Source organism: Eublepharis macularius, chromosome 9 (assembly GCF_028583425.1).
Source record: "Eublepharis macularius isolate TG4126 chromosome 9, MPM_Emac_v1.0, whole genome shotgun sequence".
Taxonomy (NCBI): domain Eukaryota; kingdom Metazoa; phylum Chordata; class Lepidosauria; order Squamata; family Eublepharidae; genus Eublepharis; species Eublepharis macularius.
The window spans coordinates 35,478,288-35,500,182 of NC_072798.1; the positions used below are offsets into that span (position 1 = coordinate 35,478,288).

General features: G+C 43.2%; 1 protein-coding gene across 7 annotated transcripts in view; it reads left to right on the forward strand.

Annotated features, from left to right (window-relative positions):
* The window catches only part of NCF4 (neutrophil cytosolic factor 4), a 57,585-nt gene extending 42,522 nt beyond the window's left edge, over window positions 1-15,063 (forward strand). For 3 of the 7 annotated variants that reach the window (XM_054988765.1, XM_054988768.1, XM_054988767.1), the window contains exons 5-10: window positions 5,494-5,621; window positions 8,067-8,124; window positions 10,268-10,366; window positions 11,686-11,816; window positions 12,972-13,037; window positions 14,225-15,062. In XM_054988765.1, the coding sequence (XP_054844740.1) occupies window positions 5,494-5,621; window positions 8,067-8,124; window positions 10,268-10,366; window positions 11,686-11,816; window positions 12,972-13,037; window positions 14,225-14,444 (702 nt within the window). In that variant the 3' untranslated portion in view covers window positions 14,445-15,062. Of the gene's footprint in view, window positions 1-5,493; window positions 5,622-8,066; window positions 8,125-10,267; window positions 10,367-11,685; window positions 11,817-12,971; window positions 13,038-14,224 lie in introns of all 7 variants that reach the window. The other 4 variants (XM_054988769.1, XM_054988770.1, XM_054988771.1 and 1 more) reach the window with 2 other exon arrangements.
* Window positions 15,064-21,895: the final 6,832 nt, after the last annotated feature.

Sequence of the window (21,895 nt, forward strand, 5' to 3'; positions counted from 1 at the left end):
CAGTTCTTTACAGCTCGTCTGCAGCACACCCTGAGAATTAGCTTGATAGAGCTCCTTGCAAGATAAGATGGAGAGCAGCTCAAATGGGGCAAGATTGGAGGGTGGGAATGCAGCCTGAGCGTCAGTGCTTGCTTGCTTGCATTTGCTGTCTTCCTGCCTGGAGGGGAGGAGAGGGCAGCGGATCTTTTCTGTTGGCAGAAAAACCAGAGGGAAGAGGAGGATATTAGTCCAGTGACTCTGCACTAGGTTGTCAGCTCTAGGTTGGGAAATTCCTAGAAATTTGGAGGACGAGGGCAGGGTTTGGGGAGGGGAGGGACCTCATTAGGGAATAATACCATAGAGTCCACCCTCCAAAGCAGCCATTTTCTCCAGATGAACTGATCTCTGTGACCTGGAAATCAGTTGTAATTCCGGGAGATCTCCAGCCACCACCTGGAGGCTGGCATTCCTACTCTGCAGAAACCAAGATTTTCAAAGTGTAAGTTTTTGAAAGACAGAGCTCCCTTTTTCAGACACAAACTGATGGGTACTGCTGCCTTCCTTCTGCCTGTCATCCAAAGACATCCCAGGGGATAGGCTTGGCACATATTGGGACAGCCTGAACTTGGTGTTGCATGCAACTGTTCCCTCCTTCCTGCTTGGACTGAGACAGTTCAGGAGGGGTCCCTGTGATTGAGACAGAGGGAGGGAGGGTGTGTGTGTGTGTGAGAGAGAGAGTGACTATAAAGATGCAGAAAGAAGGGAAGGTGTGGGGGGGAGAGTCAGACTATGTTCAAAGCAGGTCTACTTAGAAGGCAGTTGGCATGGTATAAATCTACTTTCCCCATGCCCATCCATTTGCACTCCCACTTGGAAAGAAGTTCAGAATCTCTTAGGAGCATCTGAAACTATTTAGAGATACCCCCTCACACCACTACACGCACAGTTTGAAGAACTCCACAGCGTGATGTGCCAAAACACGAAACATCAGGAGTTTGGCATGGAAATAAAAGTTTCAAAAACATATACTTCAGAACATAGCAAGAGCTTTAACACAGTAGACTTGTCACATTAGATAATGGATTTGAAAATAACCGGCCATCATAAAGGCTACTGAGCATTCTCTGCAGATTGGTTTCCTTTCCATTCCCCCATAGAAAAATTGAGGTGATCACTTTGCTCACAAGACTGTTGAAAGAAGTTATTTTTCTGCAGCTACTTTTGAGGATCAGATACTGTTCCTAGTATACCCCCCCCCCGCCCCAAAAAAATCTATTTAGAGTATTTTATTAACATCTGTCAAACTAACAAAACAGCATGGAAATTTTTAATTTCTACAAAACTTCATCAGGCCACATATTAGAAAAATTGGATGGGGGAGAGAAACTATATCTGACTTATGGTGGCTCCAGCAAGGGAACTTCTAAAACAGGTGAGGGGCACAGGTGATTTGCCATTTCCTTCCTCCACCAAGTCTTCCTTGGTGGTCTCCCATCCAAGTACTGAGCCTGCTTAACTTCTGAGATCTGGCTATACCATGCCACCTTCCCTCCCAATAGAGCCCTTACTGCAATTGGCATTTTTCTAATTTGCAAGTAGAGAGGACAGAACTGCATTCGAAACTGAGCTGGAAGATCTCGCCTGGATGGCACCTTGGAGATGTTAAACACTGTATGAGGGCAGAAACTCATTCCTAAACATGTAAATTTTTACTTTATAAAGAACTTACCAGAGCACAGCTACTGTGCACATTCTTTGTAACTCATGCACTCATCCATGCTTTTGGTAACGATTAGGGCTGGAAGCTTATTTATTACTTTATAACAAGTATAGTGCAGGGATTATTCAGAAAAAAGGACACACACACCTTTAGGTGTGCATGTGTTAACATATCAGAAAAAGTATTCCCACCTGGGTGCAGGAGAGAAAAAGGGAATCCCGTAGCAGAGGTGGCCCTTGCTATATGTCATCTGATTGATGATGATAGTAATAATAATAAAAACTATGCTTATATACTGCTCTTCTAGATAGATTAGTGATTTACCCAGAGCGGTGATAAATTAAGAAACGTTTAAGGGGGTGACAGTTCTAGTCATATTGTATATCCAAAATAAGCACCTTTGAGCACATTGCTTGAGTACCTTTCCCTAAACATGCTATCCAGCTCCACAGCTGGCACTAAGAGGCAGTGTTTCAGTTGTGCTGGAAGGCTTCCACACTATCCCAGAACCTCCCATTTTACAAATAAGTACTCTGCTTGGTTCCTTTGGCATGCTTGTGTGAATATAATTTGAAGTACTTTTTGCTGCAGTAGCCTAGGCTGTATAGAAAGGTTATAGGTAATGTAAGATGGGAGAAAGGTGAGGGTGGGAAGTGATGTAAGTGGGAGATTTTTAATTTTAAAAGTAAGTGATACCAGGAAGGGGTGGGTTTTAGGGGAGCGGGAGTGACATCACGGGAAGGGGTGGGGTTTAGGAATGGCCTGGAAGTGACATCACAGGACATGATGTCACTAAGTGATGTCACATCCTTGCTAAGCACCACCCCCAAATCTCCAGGTATTGACCGAGTCGGACCTGGCAACCTGCTACAGGGTGGTGGTGGTTTAGATTATAAGTATAGTTTAACTTCTGATCTAAAGAAATTTCTAAATCAATTAATAGTGGCTCTATCATCTTTTCTGCCCTCTTCTGTAAGGGTGGTTGATCTAGCTTTGTTTTAATCAAGGGCTTTCTTATTAAATTCTTAAAGGCTCTTGTCAAATGAATTCAAGATTTTCCAAGATGACCTACATTAAAAACATCATAGAAGGGATTTAGGCAAAAAAGGGTCAAGATATAGCATTCTCCCTTGATAGGACCTTGAATTCTTTCTATGTATTTCAGATCTATGTTGGAGGCAGGCATACCCAACAAATAGGAGAGATGATGCAAGCTATTTCTTTCCCCCCACTAATTTATCCACCTGCCCTGATAGAGAAAGAACATAATTACCACCTGATATCTATTTAATTGTAATCTATCCTTTCCCTCAAGAGCAGACATGGAGAAGATGTTACCAGGCAACGGTTTATTCTTTACATGATGTTTTCCTTTAACTGTCTCAGAGCAGGGGCACTTCCCCACATTTTGAACTGGATCCTTCTGATTCTTTATGGACAAATTCAATAGATAGCAATAAACACCAGTTTTCCATATATTAAGTTTTAAAGTGTCAGCAATAAAGATAATCCGAGAGGCCAACAAGTCAAATTCATCTGTTTTCTTTTTAATTTGGGATTCTATACCTACACTTAATACTGAAGGTCCATTTTCTAGATCATGATTTATACTAAATACCTCATTTGTGTCCAAATCATTCTCTAAATCCTCAAACTGATTTTTTTAGCGGCACAAAGGGCAATTTATTTATTAAAAAAATATTGAATCTACTTTGCTTAGCTTTTATAGAATGTTCTTCAATCTGGCATACCCACTTGTTCATTTTGGCAAACTAAAGAAAACAGAGCAACGCCCACCCCCCACTAACCCAGATAATAACCCAGCACACCTCAGTGTCTTGGGGAGGGGGGAATAAGGAGTTACTCAGAGAAGGCAAGGTCAACTGCCCTCCAGCTAAACAACAGACCAAAAACAAACTTCAAGCTACTAGGAGTAATAAAATACTAAATAAGACTAATACAATAAAAATAAATAAAATAAAAGCAGTCTAATAAAATAAAAACAAACTAATAACAGCCTGCATTAACTGGAACTGAACTAAAGTGATTAAAATCAAGCCCTACATGCAGCTGTAGCCTCACCCTGCCCAGTTCTCCCGTGACTGGGATTAATGGAGGAGAAAGCAAAGAAAAACTATCAAAGTATAAACTAATGAATCCTCTGGGTCCTCTGAAAGGTTAGAGATAGTCAGAAAACCAAAAAGAAAGAAAAATAAATAAACTACAGTACTACTTAAAATATGCCCCCCCCCCATAGTTAGACCTAATAGGGAGCGAAGAAAGGGGACAGGCTATCTGCCAATAATATTCCCCATGCTAAAGCAGTCAAAATAAAATAAGATAAAAGGAAAAAAGAATGTAAATAAACTTATAAAGAACAGAAAAAAGATAACAGTAACAAACAAAACCAAAATTAGAAAAATAAAACATCTTAATGCAGAGCACAGCCTAAAACCATGAGCCAAACTAGCATAGGAAACTGGAATGTGAGAGCAGTTGAGATGGTATCTGAAGACGTGAGCTGTGGCTCACAAAAGCTCCTACCCTACCACAAACTTTGTTAGTCTTATAGGTGCTACTGGACTCTCACTCTTTTCTACTGCAGTTGAGATTATTCAAGAGGAATGAAAGGGAAGATGGAAATTAACTTGCTCAAAAACTTGAGTTTATAGAATCCTGGAGGGGAAGATTTTGGCAGTGGGGGGATTCCAAATTGCCACCCCCACCCTCACCTTCACTCCCACCCCCTTCCTGATGGCCAAGCTTGTATGCACCAAATATGTGCCATTTCATCTATATCATTACTGTGTATAAATACGAATATAATATATACTGGCTGCAGTGGGTATTTGTCTTCATGTCCAGGTTCTGTCCTATTGAACTGTAGTCATATGCAATACAAATTCACTGTTGCAGTTTTAGGGCATACAGGTACAGTGTATTTGTGTCTGTTTTACACCATTTTGTCATGGCTTCTCACAAAGTAGCCTGGGAAATGTAGTACAGTAAAAATGCTCAGAATTCATTGTTAAAGATTCTTGCAGATCTATAGTTCCCAGGATTCCCTAGGGAATTTTTAAACCAGTTGTGCTGAGGTGCCCTAAGAGACTCACAGTGCAATGCTAATCAAAGTTTATTTCAAAGGATTTAGAAGGATGTAACTGTTCAGAATTGCATTGTCAGCATTATGCCTTATCTACCACATTCTGCTTCCCCTTACGTTAACACTAGAGAGCAATCAGTTTAGGAAAAATGAAAGCTCCTTCATTAATGGATTTTTAGTTTCACCTGTCATACGCATACACACGGACCATGATGAATATTTACATGAAAGCTCCTCTGGCATCTTCATACCATGGAAATCCAGGTCCGTTGTTCCTATGTTGGGCTTTGGCTTTGTTACCCTATGTTAGATAAAGGTTAACATTGGAAGGTGGCGCATTCTAAGAATGTGTTACAGTCCTGTGCACCAAATCTGCCATGTCGGACCAAAGCAGTGGGAAGCCTACAGTTGTCCAACTGCAACCTGATGAGTGACTGGATTCCTGATCCTGACAGTGAAATTGCCTGAGCAAAGTAACATCATTATTGACTTTTATTGATTGTTCTTTGATGGTGTTGGTCTCGGGTTTTTTTAATGCTTATGTTGTAATGGTTTTGTTTTAGTAGTTGTAAGCTACCTCAAGCAAGTCTCTGGAGAGGTAGCATAAATAAATAAATAAATAAATAAATAAATAAATAACTCATGAGGGAGAACCTGATGAAAACCTATTTGCATTCATCTTTCAATTCAGAAACTACTTAGCCTGCCTGTTTGGTTTCTGATGGATGAAGATGTTCGACTGTTTTTCTATCAGTCACCTTTTGACAGTGAGCAGACACCTGTGGGGCTGAGAAGGCTTCGGCCACGCACTCGACGAGTGTAAGTTTCTTTCTTTCTTTCTTTGTTGCCAACTTATAGAAGGCACAAATCTGGCAAGGGATAAGCCTAGGGTTGCTGGGCATGCTCCTGGCACTAGTGGAAGGGAGCTTGCTAGGGCAGGGCATAAGTAGGGGGAACATCACACGACATGTCACCACCACGATGGGTGACACTCTAGAAATGTCTGCAGTCTCTATGGTAGAGATTTGAGAGCTGCTGTAGCACAGTGGTTAAGTGGTTCAACTGTGAATCAGCGCTCCAGTGGTTTGAATCTCACTATTGCCGTGAGCTCAGTAGGTGGCTTTGGGTAAACCACTCCTCTCAGCCCCAGCTCCCCAGCTGTATTGTGGGGATAATCATAACACTAACTTGTTCACTGCTCTGGGTGAGACATTAATCTGTCTATAAGTGCAGTTATTATTACTATTAGTAGTAATAGTACTATCTCTCTCTCACACACACACACACACTCTCTCTCTTTCTCTCTCTCTCTGCCGGAACATCGCGGAAGACAGCGTCTTATCACGCGAAATCATGCCAGGAAGATGCTGTCATCCGGGATTTTTGCACTAAATCGCGTCTTCCTGCCGTGATTTCATGTGAGAAGACGCTGTCTTGTGCGATGATAGCGTCTTCCTGGTGCGATTTCGTGCGAAGATGCTATCTTCCGCGATGTTCTGGCAGAAGGTAAGACATGTGGAAACGGCCAGGGTCTCCTGTCTCCTCTTTCAGAGGCTCCACCAGAGAGGCAGGCAGTTCCCTATATGTACCTCCCCTCACCCAGCTACCCCCCAGGGCTTTTGGGGAAAAGGGACCTCAGAGGTTACTTTCCCTCAGGGTACACTGCCACCATTTAATGCCTGAGGTCCTTTCCACATGGCCAGAGCATTTGTGTGTGTGTCAGATATTTCCCCTCAGCTAACAATCTCATGCCAGCCAGGGTTAAACCAAGCAAAAATAAATTTTATTTATAAGAAGAAACATAGGAGTGAACGGATTTTTAACTAACAACAAATTGGGGTTAAACAGGAAAGGTTTTAAAATAAAATAAAAAGAATAGCAGCCAGCTAACTTTCTGCTGCCCCTCTGAGCAGCATCTCAGAAACCCTTCTCTCTTTCACTCTCTCAAAAGCCCTCTTTTCCCTTCAACCGTCTAAGAGCAGAACTACAAGTGACAAAAGGCACAGGTTGGACACTTGTCAGCTTCTCTCAAGTTTTGATGGGAAATGTAGGCAGCTTGGCAGAATGTTGGACAAGTGACAGTTGAAAAGTCCATTAGACAGCAGTCAGAGAGTCAAGCTGCAAGACCAGGATGCCTACATTTCCCATCAAAACTTGAGTGAAGCTGACAAGTGTCCAACCTGTGCCTTTTGTCACTTGTAGTTTTGCTCTAACTCTGATTGGCCCAGCATTCCACTCGCTCCCATTGGCTGTCTCTCAGGCGAAGCAGAGCTGGAGCCAGTCCTATCTATCATGGTGATGCTTTATTCCTAGACTGTCATTTAATATAATGGGTCACTTCCAAGTCTTCACCCAGAAGTGATGTTGCTGTGTCCCATGATATCATTTCTTCCCCTGTTTTCTCCCTACTGGTCCATTGAGTGCTGGCTCCATTGAGCTTGTAGTGAGCAAATGGTAATCCTAAATGAGACCCATCCAGGAGTGGAGCCCAGCCTAGGGCCCACCCAGTCTGAGTCAAGGGATGTAGCTTGGTAGGGTCAAAAGGTGGAGTGAAAGAGTGGAGGGGCAGAGCCCAGAGCACAGATCTCTCTCTTGCACACATGCTCTCTCACTCTTGTGCTTGCTCTCTTGCACGCTTTTGCTCTTGCTCTCTCACTCTTTCACTCTCTCTGGCTGAGGAGATATCAGGAAGGTAATGGAAGCAGAAAAGGTAGCCAAAACAACTGTAGTTAGTAGAGAAGCTGATTTTGAGGCTCAGAACAGCTTAGGTTGAAAATTAACATTAAACTTGGCTGCAAGCCTAGTACTGCAAAAGTGTTAATGGCTCAGGTTAGCAAATTTTTTTTGTCTAAAGAGGCAATGAAGAGTTTTAAATTGGCCTCTCTTCTGACCCCTCTGTTTTAAGAAGATAAATTGCAACTGGCCAGAAAGGGTGGAAAACTGGTAATGCTGGTTAAAAACTGAAAAGTTGGCAATACTGTTTCTCAGCCTTTACCAAATACACAAGCTATTCAGCAATAATCTGCCGTTCTGTACACACAAAGCTGAGTCATACCATTAGTTTATCAAGGTCTCTATTGTCCGACTGGCATTGATTACCTGATCCTTTTAACTGGAGAGGCTGAGGTTTGAACCTGGGACTCTCTGCGTGGAAAGCAGATGCTCTACCGCTGACCCATGGCCCTCCATTAAATTTAACCCCATTGCTTTCTGACATATCTTCACTGTATCTGATAAAAAAAATTATGCTCCCCTTTGCCACAGAAAGAGCATTTCTCCCCAAGAACCTGGCTTTGACAGAATGGCAGCTCCAAGGGCTGAGGTGAGTATCATAGAATCATAGAGTTAAAAGTACCCTTAAAGATCATCTAGTCCAACCCCCTGCCTAATGCAAGAACAGCCTGAAGCATCCCTGACAAGTATTTGTCCAGCCACACTTTGAAGATGCCAGTGAGGGGGAACCCACCACATCTCTAGGCAGGCAGTTCCAGTGCTGAATTACTCTTAACATGAAAAAGTTTTTCCTAATGTCCAGCTGGTACCTTTTTCCTGTAGTTTAAACCCATTGTTTTGAGTCCTATCTTATCCAAGAGGAACAGCTCCCTTCCCTCCCCTAAATGATTTTACCCAATGGGTTGTGTGCTGAATGCAACATACAAGACTATCTTTTTCTCTGTGTTGATTGTTGCAAATGTTTATTGGCATTGAACAGTCTAAAAGGTTTTAAAAAAACTTTCCCCAGAGTTCTGGAGGGCTCATCCAGAAAATCATTGCAAATTTTCTAAAGGAAGTAGTAGGACACAGTTCTTTGAAAGAAAACAGAAATGGCTTGATAATCTCCTGGTTTCAGACTGAACACGAAGGCCAGCCAATCATAAAACCTTTCTGCTTTCTTCTGCAGGAGTATAATGTGAACCTTCTAATTGCCATAGGCTAAAATGGTGATGGGAAGCCATCCTGGAATTGTTGAGATAGATTCCTGAGCTGGCAAATGCACATAGTAAATCTTTTAAATGAACTAATATGTTCCATGAAAAGGGAAGTGTCCCCATGATGCCTGAATTGTTTAGACTAAGTCATAGACAAAGCACAGACTTAATTTTGTTTCATAGATGTATAAAGAAAAGGTGAAACTGTAGTTGCCACATTGTTAACTGGGAGTTTAATTAGGTGAATTACTAATGGTAATTAAGCTACACACACAAATTAAAACTGTCCATTGTACAGCATGGAGGCTCAGGGCAGAGCCTCTCTCCTGGCATTTTTGCCTCCTCTAATAGATTGCGTTGTGGCCTCAAGGCTTGTTTTAAAAATTTAGTGGTGAGCATCCCTGCAAGTTGGATTTATTGGCACATTCTTCCTGGCTCACAATCTCCGATGGCTCTTGTCACTGTAGAGCTGCATAATTTTGCAGTGGGAGATGGGACATGCCTGCCGGAGCTGTTCATAGTGGGCAAGGGTCTTTACAATAAGGCAGGTTTAACCAAAAAAAAATACACAACACATCACTCTGGTGGGAATGTCATTAGATGTTGGAACTGGCAGAGTAAGTTACTGGATACATTGAAAAAAATCTTAGAACAGATAAACCAGTTGGTTAGGTAGGTTGAGCTATGATAGAAAAAACCTGATAGAGGAAAGCTGAACATTACCTCATTCAACTTTAAGGTAAGATTTGGGGCTATATGTTTATAGCGTAGACCTACCATTATACAGTCTTGCATCTGGCTTATGGTCTGTTTTCCTAGTGGCTTTCTTCTTGGCTACAGTTCAGCTCTAATTCAGATGTGGATGATCTCTACTGTCTTGAGAATAAACACCTATCATGCCACCCTGTGATCCACTCTGTCTTCCTGGCCTGAATCCATAAAGGATTGAATAAAATCCCCTCTTCCGTTGCTATGATCCATTGAAGTAAGATTTATGAAACTAAAACAGAGATCAGCAGCTAGAGTGCCCCCGCCCAGCCTGTCTAGCTGCCTCCTTTTCAGTCACCTCTGTTCTCTAGTGTGGGCAGCACAAACAGGATAAGGTTGATGATGAAGGATTTAACCTCGAAAGAGCTTGCCAAGCAGCTATTAATTGGTCCTATAACTTACTGGAAAAGTTTCAGTAGGTTGCTATCATGGAGGGTCACTGAAATTAGCTGAACAAAGCAGTCCCAATCATGCCATGGGGGATTCTTAGCTTAGACCTAAGCCATGGTGATGATAAGGGGTGAGCTTGCATACATTGTCATCCTGGCCAGCCTATGTACTAGCCCATTGGTCCCTGCCACACTACCGAGGCTGGCTGGCTAAGCTTGGTCCAAAGCTGTTTTAAAATCTCAGTTCACCTCTGCCTCTAAGCTTCCAAGCACATGAGGCACATACAGAATGAAAACACGCAATCTTTATCTTCTTGAACAGCATCTAGTTCTTCAGCTCACTTATCTTCCAGGTGTTTCTTACTTTTTTTTTTTTTAGGCACTGTTTGATTTTACTGGGGCCAGTAAACTGGAACTAAGCTTCAAGAAAGGAGACTTGATCTATTTACTGAGCAAGGTCAACAAAGACTGGCTTGAGGTTAGTGTTATGGTTTCATTTAATCATAAATTTGCAAACTGTCCAACGTATGGTGGCCCCCTTTTAATTGAGGTGGCTTAGCTTAATTGCAATTATTGGATGAAATAAAAGCACATCATATGTTAAATGTAGAGCTTTCATGTCCTAATGGTGAGAAGCTCATTGGAATTTGCCTGGTATCTCTGTATGACAATGAAATTTAAGATGGTCAACATCAGTGGCAAAACTAGGTTCTGTAACTCAGTAGTTTTTTCAACATCTAGATCAAAATTCTGCTGCCTCCAATGTACGTCTTATTATCACCCCTGTAGAAAGCTTTGAGTGCTGTTCTGAATCTCTTTAATGGAAATCTGCTCTTCTTGCCATAATTGTATAGCTCAGTAATATTTAGTAGCTCAGGACATGTGGCTTTGACATGCCCCTAGTGGCTTTTCTGAGCACTGTTTCCCAATATGGCACCTGCCCCATGTTTCAGGAAAGTGAGCAGGGCTTTGGCCTGGTGGGGCTTATGGCTGACCCACCTTGAAAAGCAACTGACAGAGGAACAGTTAAGCTGTGAGCTTCACACCAGGGATGGAAGTAAATGTGGGTCTTTCAGTTGTTAGTAATTGTGAAAGCAGCTGTCTGTGATTCATGAACTGAGTACCACTGGTATAAATATTACAAGGCAAGCCATCAAATATCTCAACCCAGCAGAAATTCCATTATCTTATTTAAAGCAATTTCTGTTTGCCTCTGTACAGTAAGTGATCCACGTTCTCATGCCTAATCTGTAGACATGCTTATGATGAGCATCATGTATTCTAAGATAGAAGACAGTGGGTGACATCTTGGGAGGATCTGTCTGGGTAGCAGCCATCCATAGATCTCTGGAGTAGCAGACTTATTTGGAAAGGCAGTTCCACCTTGCAAGAAACAAGCGTTTCAGAGAGGAAAATAGTAGGTGGGAAAAGAGTTAAGTATCATCTGCCACTTCTTGCTGCACGTTATCTGCTTCCAAGGTTGCTTTGCAGTGGAGAAGTGGCTACTGTGTGAATGTTAAATGGAGCTGCATTTTAATCTTGCCAGGTCCTTAGTACGAGAATGTAGAGCAAAGTGTAGCATCTCTGATATCTAGCATACTGTGTTTCTCTTAGCTCGGTTCTCAGCCCACTAATTTTCTCATAAGAATCTTCCCTCTGCCGCACATGTCAGAAAAATTCCTTAGTCGTATTCACAGAAAATGCATTGGGCTTTTTTTTTTTTGCTTTGATTACATATGACCCCCACACACACACACGAAAACCTTTTTACTGTGTGGTCCATTCCCCTTCTCCTAGGGAACTGTCCAAGACGCCACTGGCATTTTCCCACATGCTTTTGTGGACATAATTAAAGACCTCCCAAAAGAAGAAGACACTATCAATTGGCTACGCTGCTATTACCATGAAGATAATCTCAGCTCCATCAGGTAATCCAGTGAGGTCTTTTCCTTTTCCTTTCTTTACCTGGCTGATGAAGCTCTGATATCCAGTGAGGCTCGAAGAGAACACTTCCTTCCAATCTGTAAGTTCTCTGGGACCAAATGGCAATGAGTAGTGAAAAATGTTGGGGAATCCCTGGCTCAAATCTTGTGTCTGCCATGAATTCATTAGGTAACCTTGGCAAATGAATACTTCTTAGCGTCTCCCCCCCCCCCACATCTGTAATATGGGGATTAATTATATCAATATCTGCTGCTCTATTCTAGATTATCTTTGGTTAGTTGCTTTTTTTTAAGGCATTGAAACTCTCTTTCATTCACACGTGTGGTTAGCCCCAGATGGCTAGGCCACCCACAGTCAGAGCCACTATAAAGGATAAAATCAGGCTTTTGTAGTGCTTCCTCCATAAACATGAAAGCAGTGCCCAGTTCTTTAAAACTTGCCATCTCTGTCTTTATTGTGGGCATGCTCACTTCCATCTAAATGTGCACATGCTATTTGCAGTTGACAGTGCTGTGCATTTAAACACATTTATATCTGATTCAAAGAGTACAGTGTGTGAACACAGGCATATATACTGCCATATGTAAGCAAGTACATTTGTTCATTCAGACAAATATTTGCATTTAAATGTTTAGATTTTTTTTAAAAAAACAAATTGGCAATTTATGCTGTCCTTAAGACACAAAGAAGGGACAAATCGGGGGTGTGCAGCAGGAGGAAAGGGTCTCTCTCTCTCTCTCTCTCTCTCTCTCTCTCTCTCTCTCTCTCACACACACACACACACACACACACACACACACACACACACACACACACACACACACACACACACACACACACAAAAAAACCCGGTGTGGTTTCGCTAATAAAAACTGAACCCATTGAAGAGCTAATAACTAACAGTGTGTGTGTATGTGGGGGGGGGGATTACAAAATCACACAAGGAGGATATGTTAACCCTTCCTTTCTTGCTTGCTCAACCCTGGTGCCCCCTTCCAGTGTTTCCCTTGACATTTTTAACTGGTGGTGGTGGTGGTGGTGGTGGTGGTGGTGGGGATTCCAATCACTGATTTCCTACCATCTCTTCTGTCCCAGTGTCCAGGTTTCCTGTTAGCTGATCTTGTTCTTTCCTTTGGTAGGGACATATCGGTGGATGAGGACTTGAGCAGCACCCCGCTGTTCCAAGACCTCATGGAACTAATGAGGTAAAAGCATAAGCAGAGGAGCTCACCCTCAGAAAACACTGGAAGTGTTCGTGTTCCTGCCCCCAGTGCGCTAGGGAGATGCCCCTCCCCTTTGGGATACTTTTCCTGAAATGCCCATCACCTCTGTAACGGTATCTGGAAAGGCCGTGTTCTGCTTGCAGGCCGATTGTTTCCCTGATTCCTTAAATAGATGTGATTGAAAGATTTTGTTTTTTCCCTTCCTAACAAGTGGGGAGTTCTGTTCCCCGAAGCTGGTTATGCTCTTCTCCTATGGGAACTTGTAACAGTGCGTAGTGACTTAATTTGTCATGCCAGCGCTATCTCCTTTGCAGGTCTTGCTCACGCTGCTATTAGCGTGTCTCATTCTTACTTAATACCATATCCGATGTGCCCTTCCCTTTCAGTTCTGAATGCCACACTTAGCACTTCATTAAACAGATCAGTTGCTAAGCCTGCTCATTAATGCTAACTTTTAGTGCAGCATCTTTTTGCCTAATCTTTGTCCTTCCCTTTCCTCACTGCCTTTATCAGTACTTTTAATCTTGGCGTATCTCTGCATTGGTCCAGTTAGGCATATATGCTATCATATGTAAGCATATGTAAGCAAGCATGTTTGTTCATTCAGCCAAATATTTGCATATAAATGTTTAGTTTTTTAATTGCCATTTATGCTGTCTTAAAGACACAAAGACCGTTTTGACACATCTTGGCATAGCGCTAAACTCATGGAACGAGGGCATCTTCATGGCACAATTTCTAACATCATCGTGCCACGATTTCGTTTTCATGGTGTAGTGACGTCAGAAATCATGCCATGAAGACGCCCTAGTTCCATGAGTTTAGCACTATGCGGAGACATGTGAAAACGGCCAAAGAAGGGACAAATCTGACATACCCCACCTTGTGGCCAAATGCTAAAGCACCGTTCTAAAACTACTGATTTAGGTGAAAGTAACAAGCATGCTCTAAACTGAAAAGAATCATGGGATAGCATCACAACAATGAGTCCACACATCAGTGCAGACAAAAGGAGACTCCCAAGTGTGGCTGAAAATGCATGTCCGTTAACACGTGCAATTTGACATAAATTACGAGGACAAACACATAGAGGGCATGGGAGCAGGGCATGTAACATTTTATTAGGCGTGATTTTCAGCTTAAGGATCAATGTGTTTTTCCTTCTCCAGAAGAGAGTTTGGGCGTGATGATATTGCCCTGAATTATCGGGATGCAGAGGGTGACCTGATCCGTTTAATCTCTGACGAGGATGTGAAACTCATGGTGCTGCAGTGCCAGAATAGGCCCATCTTCCCAAAGCACATCTTCCCGTGGAAACTGCACATCACCTGGCAAGATGACTACACGGTCTACAGCACCAGCCCAACACAAACAGTGAAAGGACCGTGATCTTCAATGGCTCGTTCTGCTTCAGTATGAAGGGAAAGTCATTCAACAGTCAGCAATAATGATAAATTTCTGATGATTTCTCCATACTTTCCTATAGCATTTAGCATGTAAGACATAACTTAGTAGGTTTGACTTATTTCTTGACTAGTTGGTGAAAATACATAATACTTCAAGCTACTGAAAGAATTTTCCAAGCTCTGTCAACCATTTTTAGGTACCAGTGAGCTAGCAATTATATTATTAATAACAATTATATTATTAATAACAAATTTAAAGGGATTTTATTTTATTCATGTAAAAATGTTGACTATTAATTTCTTCAAGTGTCTCAGAAATTTGTATATTGGTTAATAATATGAGGCTCTTGAAAAAATTAATATTTTTTTAAAAAATCCTTTTAAAATCTTTAGTTATTCATCTTGCAGCACAATCTAAACAGTTACACCCTTCTAAGCACATTTACTTCAATGGATTTAGAAGGGCATAACTCAGTTTAGGATTGTACTGTTAGTAATGCAAAAAGCTACATCTAATAATAAAAAAATCCTCTTCCTAGGCACAACATTGTATACATCATTGGATTACTCAGACTACATTTAGGAGAAACTCAGATTGGACCTTTGGACTGTGTGGTACCAGAATAGTTTTCTAAACCATTCACTGATAGAGAAGGAGGTGTGTGTGTGTGTGTGTGTGTGTGTGTGAGAGAGAGAGAGAGAGAGAATGATTTTCTCGATGCATCACAAACCTACATCCATCCATTCAGGGAATTCAAGGTTGCTTCAGACATGAATTTCTTAGAAGAGGAGGGCCTTGCCATGACGTGCTGACATCTGTGTTACATGGTAAAGATTTCCCAGGAAAAAGGAAGTTGATGTGCAGAGGGAGAGAAGTGAAACTCAGCAATCCATACAACCATATCATGTCTAGCAGCCCCTGCCACACACCCCAGTTCCCTTTAAAGACGTGAGAAGAAATTAGGGTGGCTCTCCGAATCTGGATTCTTCTGTTTACTCTCACAGCCTGCAGTGCCCTCTGCATGCACAGCAGGGGAGAGATCAGGATTGCTGAAAGGATATTTGAGTTTTGAAACTCACACATCTGGGGGAATCCCAGCCCTCACATGAATTTTAATTGACCATCCTCAGATAGACAGAAGTGAGCATCATTTTAGGCACACCCCAAAAGAAGACTGTTGTAGCATCTACAAAGGGAAACACATTTACTGTAGCTGTGCTGGTACAGCAGAACAGGAATGCCTGTATTGGCAACAGAGAATAGGGTCTGCCTCTTTAAAGGACAGGCTCACGGGAAATGTAGCCTTTTAACCATTTTTAGGCAATTTCCTCCAAGGAAGAATGAGAGCGGTGTTTTTTATGATCTCTCTTCCTTTTCTGTTGTTTGTATTTATTCCCAAACAAGGAGGGAAAGAGAGAGACTATTTAGCAGAGTAATAAATTTAAAATTATGGTAATTAACTGTGTGCTAAGTATGAAATGTACTTGTCAGATTATTGCCTCCCACCTCCAATTTACACATGCAGTAGTTATCACAAGCAGGCATGCCCAGAAGCCTTAGAAAAAGCCGCATGTCAATTATGTGTCACGCTATCAGCAGGCCAGGGAGAAGTAGTTTGCTGATGATCATATGGGCCTTTTTTGCACAGGCAACTTTTGCCACTTTAGGCCTCGTACCTCTCTCTGGGTTTTCTTCCGAATCCCAGGCACTGCTGCAGAACGTTTGGAAGAGAATCCTTGAAACGCCACTTTGAAATCTGAAGGGGGAGTCAGTGTCCTCAGTTCATAAGGAAACCCAAAGAAGTACGAGGCCAAGAGCGGCAAAAATCGCCTGTGCCCAAAAGTCCAGAATCTGTGACTTGCTGCAGGAGGGTGTTAATATATGTTCTATAAAGGAAGACATACAAAGAGAAACTTGTTTGCAGGGCAGAGAAGTATTTTGTCCCTCGTGCTTTATAAAAGTTCCATGAAGAATCACCACTTAGCCTTTGAAGTCTTTTGAAAAATCAAGGAGCACACCTCTTACACTCGCCTCTTAAAAAACCCAGCACGCACAGTGTACAAGTACAGTGAGATGGACACTGTCGCTCTTCTAACTGCTGACACCACAGGCACTGTCCAGAGGGTACATGTACGAGATGCACCTACAGCATTTTCAGCAGCAAGGGAAATGCTAGCTGGGAAGGAAACATGCATTTCTTTTCTATTTTTTTTTAAAAATGCATTTCATTAAAACTATCGGATTAGTTTCTATATCAGATTCTCTGCTGCAAACCTGCACTTTGGAAGGAAGGTACCTGTAAAAATTCCCTTCATATCCTTCAATGGGCCACTTTCAGGAAACCACATGGCTAATCTTGTAGAAACGTGTGGGACGTGTCATATTCTTAGTCATAAAGGTACTAAGTGATTTGCCAGATCAAGGACTATTGTTACTTAAATAGGCGGGGGCGGGGTCTCCTTGCAAATTGGGGGAATTAGCACACTAGGCGATGCAGCAAGAGGGGGTAGCTAGCAAAATCTCCACCAATCTATACCAGGATGATTCCCTAAAAGTACTTTCTAATAAACAGGCAGGTGTTCAACAGGAATGGTTTTTATTAAAGGGGAATAACAAGGCAAACACACAGCAAGCATACAACAAACACACACAACTATCTAGGAAGGCAGTGAGGAAAAAGGGCTTTGGGGGAAGGGCGATATTTACCAGTCTAGGAGATAGAGGATGTCCTTAAGAGAGTAGCAGCTTGAACCAGTGCTTTGCAGCAAGAAGAAGGCTCAGACGCGAGTCTCAGGGTGTGCAAGTGGATCCAAGGAACACATATATAGCTATGGCAGAGGGCAGCCCAATTACAGTGCAAAATGTACCCTAGGGCAGGATTACACCTTTTGCCCCCAAAACAATAGCTTAATGGCTTCCTCTGGAGGTAGACAAGGAGTTGGGAAAGATATGATTGTGCATATCTGGGAGGAACTGTAGGTGAAAATGGTGATAGATGACTCGCAATTAGTAGAAGGGAAGAGTTATCAGGTCCTTGAATAAAACTGATTAGGAAGTGGATGAGGGAAATATGGAAGGGTGTGGATGAGATTAACTCAGGAACTCCTGGAAGACCCCTTTTGTCTTAAGTCTTTGCACAGTTCCAGGGTATGGGGCAGCAAACCAGTCTTGCCTCATCATGACCCACGTTCCAGTAATTTTCCAACTCCAGCCTGATAGGGAACCGTTCTGCCTATCCAGGCAGCATGTCTTGTGTTCAGGGCACTCAAGGGGAAGGGGTTTATGATATCACCATATTCATAAACTGCCTGTTCAGTCTGTAGGAGGGTTTGACACTGTGTGCACTTTCTCCACAAGGCTTTTATTTATTAACTCCGCAGTGCCATTAAGCGTGCTAGGCACTTTGGGGGGAGCTCAGGTATAAGAGAAGGCCTCGTTCCCCCATGGGTTTTGTTAAGGAAGAAGGAAGAGAGTTTGTTACTGCTTGAATAACCTTTGGCTGGCACCAACGCCAGCAGGAGTTGCTGAATGCTTCCTGCTCCTAATTGCAAAGCCGCTGGCCCTTATAATCCATGCAAATTTAATTCCACAACTAATTAGCCTGCCTTTCATAATGTTCTCTGTTTGCCCTTTTACAGTGAAGAAATACGCGTACATCTAGACTCACTTACAATGTTGGAAAGAGAGGTCAGGCAGTACGCAAGCGTTCATCATGTTTTGAATCCACTGCTGAATGTTGGGAAAAATAGGGATGCTTGAACACCCACCAGTTTGGCTCACATCATGTTTGCCAATCACAGAGGAGAATCCGATTTTTCAATGATTGTTTCAACTGTTCGTTGACTGGTTCCCAGCTGTTTGACATGCTGTTCCACTGCATTCCTTCCTAACAGTGCAATGTAGCAAAGCTGGCTTTTCCTATAGTTGTGGTTGCCATTATTCTTGTCATGTCGCTGGAAGGCAGTGTATTTCCCTTTGTAATGCTGCAAGGGGAAGAGCAAGAGACTTATTTTTAAAAAGAAAGTTGGCACTTCCATCATTACAGCAATAAATCATTAGAAAAGTAGATCACAACAACGTGATAGGAATTACCTGAAAAATTCAGGAGAGATTTAATTTTATATATTTATTTATTTATATTATTTATAGTCCATCTTTCTCACAGAGGCTCAAGATGGATTACACCCGACATGAGTTGATGCCATCAAAGGCTGTGACATTTAATAAACAATGCAATAGGGTATGGATTGCAGAAGTTTGAAAACAAGCAGAAATCATTTACAGAGCCGAACCAATGCTGGAAAAAAGCATAAGCAATTAAACATGACAATGCAAAAGCTACCCAGTCGGAGTGATGGCTTACTGCATGGATGTGCCATAGTTAAATGATGCTGTGCTTTAAAACAACAACAACACCTACCCACCAGTGTTCATCTAAGTAGTCCTTAGTTACTAATTGACGACCTGCTTGGAACTGCAGCATTTTGCACATACAGACCAGATGTACTCAGCTCCTCTCTGATCATTGCATTCAAACAGACTGTCAAACACATCCAACACAAAAATTGCAGCATTCCTGCTGGGAAGGCAGAGGTGAGAAAGTGTGCAAGCTCTGCGCTGAGACTCCCCATGCATATGCCACAACTCATCAACAATTGGATGTAGGAGTAAGGTCTTTTCCATGTACAGTTCCTAGAAAATGAGAGTTGCAAAGAGAGCCACCCTGCAGATTACCAATACCTGGTTGGAGGAGAAGGTTCACCCGCCCCCCCTGCAGCCTGCCTCCCAATAGCCAGGTACTGATCTGCTCATCTGCACAGACACTACATGGCCTACAAGCCATGAAATATGTATGATGAACAGTGCAAAAGTGCAGGAGCTTATGCATGTACTGCTTGCACACTTTTAGACTCTGGGCAGAAGAGCCAGTCAGTGTATGGAAGGTTCAGCTGCACAGAGTCAGCAGCCACGATCCCACATCCCCCCTCTACGTATGGATTATCTGCACAGGGCTAATAACTTCCTGGAAAATACATGAATACTCACTTCCTTTGTCCACATTGACAGATGTTGTAGTCACTACAAGAGGAAGAACTCTGTGGGGTTACTAGCCACACAGGGCCGGCACGTCAATTGAGGCGATGGGGGCAATTGCCTCGAGCGCTGAACTTAGAAGGAGGCGCCATCCCCGCTCGCCTCTCTGCCCCTTCACTGTTGTTGCCCGCCTTGGCTCAGCTCCCAGCGAGCCGGGCGCCCCGGCGACACGGCAGCAAGCAGGGAGGCAAATGGGGAAGTGGGCTGTGCCACTTGCCTCTCTGCCGCTTCGCTGCTGCTGCCTGCCTCGGCTCAGCTCCCGGTGAACCGGGCGCCCCAGAGGCGCAGCAGCAAGCAGGGAGGTGAGTCCCCACTCTCCTATTCACCTCTTTGCTGCTGCTGCCCACCTCAGGCGAGGGGGACGCTCCTTCATGATGACGTCACAAGTGATATCATTGCCCCAGAGGTGCGGCAGCGAGCGGGGAGGCGAGTCCCCACTTGCCTCTCCGCCCCTTTGCTGCTGCCACCCACCTCAGGCGAGGGGAATGCTCCTGCATGATGACATCACAAGTGATGTCATCGCACAGGGCTGGAGCTCATGTGCATGGAGCGCACATGCACAGAACAGGTTTCTCACCTCAGGTGCCAGAAACACTGGGGCCGGCCCTGTAGCCACACACTTACCAAGTTAAGTGGTGGGGAGTTGGGTTGGGCTGACAGGAGAGTGCATGGTCTATTCTGCTCCTGTCCATCAACGTAAGCCTACTGGGCTTCCAAGAGCCACCATGGGCCCCCAGACAAAGATTCCACCTCCCCCCACATATGATCCCCCAACTAGGGATACCAGGCATTCCTACCCTCCCGATGGGAGGGGGGACCTGGTGCTTACGTTTTCGGTGTTCCTGGGTGCTACTTGTACGCATGCTCCCATGCCTATGCAATGATGTTATTTCCAGGAAGTGACATCATCGTGCAGCCATGGTAGCACTCCTGCGCTTTTCAGTGAGCCAATTTGAACCCCAAACATAACTCTCAGAGGTGACATCATTCCCCCCACCTTTCTTCCCTTGCTGGCCAGGTAAGTAGAGGTAGGGGGGAGAGGGTAGGAGTGGGGGATCCGTCGCCCCCAGTGGGGGAATGGCATCCCTATCCTCAACAAAAATCATAACAAAACATGGCTTCCATGAATCCATAATAATAAAAGAATCAGTGTGTCTGGCCATCTAGCTGTTTGGGACAAGCACAACTCAACGGAAAGTAAAGCTAGGAATCTCAAAATTGGCCACCATCTTCAGGGTGATTGTGCTAGCTAATTCCAGGGTCAAAAATGAAAAGTATCACAATATCCTGGCTGATATCTCCAGCCCCTGCCCCCTAGCTCGGTGCTATTTGTAATGGAAGTTAAGGGTCTCTGTTTGTGGCAGGTATAACACAGAAAAAATGCTACTTGTTTGAAAACTGGCTACCAGCCTCGGGATGATGGGAGCTGCAGTGCCAGAAATGAGGAGAATCAAAGCAACCCGGACCAGGTTATCTTCATGATGTGTAATGAGTGAGCCTTTGAGCCACCTCTCAAGTGTCTGTAATGCTTGAATCCCTAATCTGCCATGGAAGGTTCCTGGGTGATTTTGAGCCAGTCACAGACACACAGCCAGACTGACTCCACAGGGTTGTTGTGATGACAAAATGGAGGACAAAAGAACAATGGTAGCCACTTAGGGTCACCATTAGGAAGAAAGGTGGGGTATAACATTGGTTACAAATCTCACTTTGCCTACAGTTTACCAGAAGAGGCTGATTGCTCTTGCTGTTGCATTGCTGCAACTCTTTGGGCAGGAAAAAACCTGCTTATTCATTATTCAAACGGTGTATGTGTACATGTGCGACTCCAAAGTAGTCATTTTCTCCAGTATTCGGGTCCGATAACACCTTGGAGACCAACTAGATGTCCAGAGATCTGAATCTTGCTCTTTTACTACAGACCAACACGCGAAACTATTTTCTCCAGAGGAACTGATCTCTGTAGTCTGGAGATCAACTGCAGTTCCAAGGAGATCTCCAGCCACCACCTGGAGGTTCAAAAGCAGAGTGGAAAAGAACACCACCGGGGATTAAAGAAACAGTAATATAATCTATTTAAAGTGCTAGAGCTCCCAAATTCATATACATTTACAACGTGCAATTCATACAACAAGATCATATATTAAATACAAAATACAAAGTTCTAAGAACAAGGATCACATATTCCCCTCCCATACATTCCAAGGAAGCAGGATGCCAACTCCCAATCCAATAACAGGTAAGTACTGTGCTTTTTAGAGAGTACAAATCTCATTAAGTTCTTCTTTCTTGCTTATAGGTTTTCTTCAATATTCCACATGAGAGATCCTGAAGGGTAG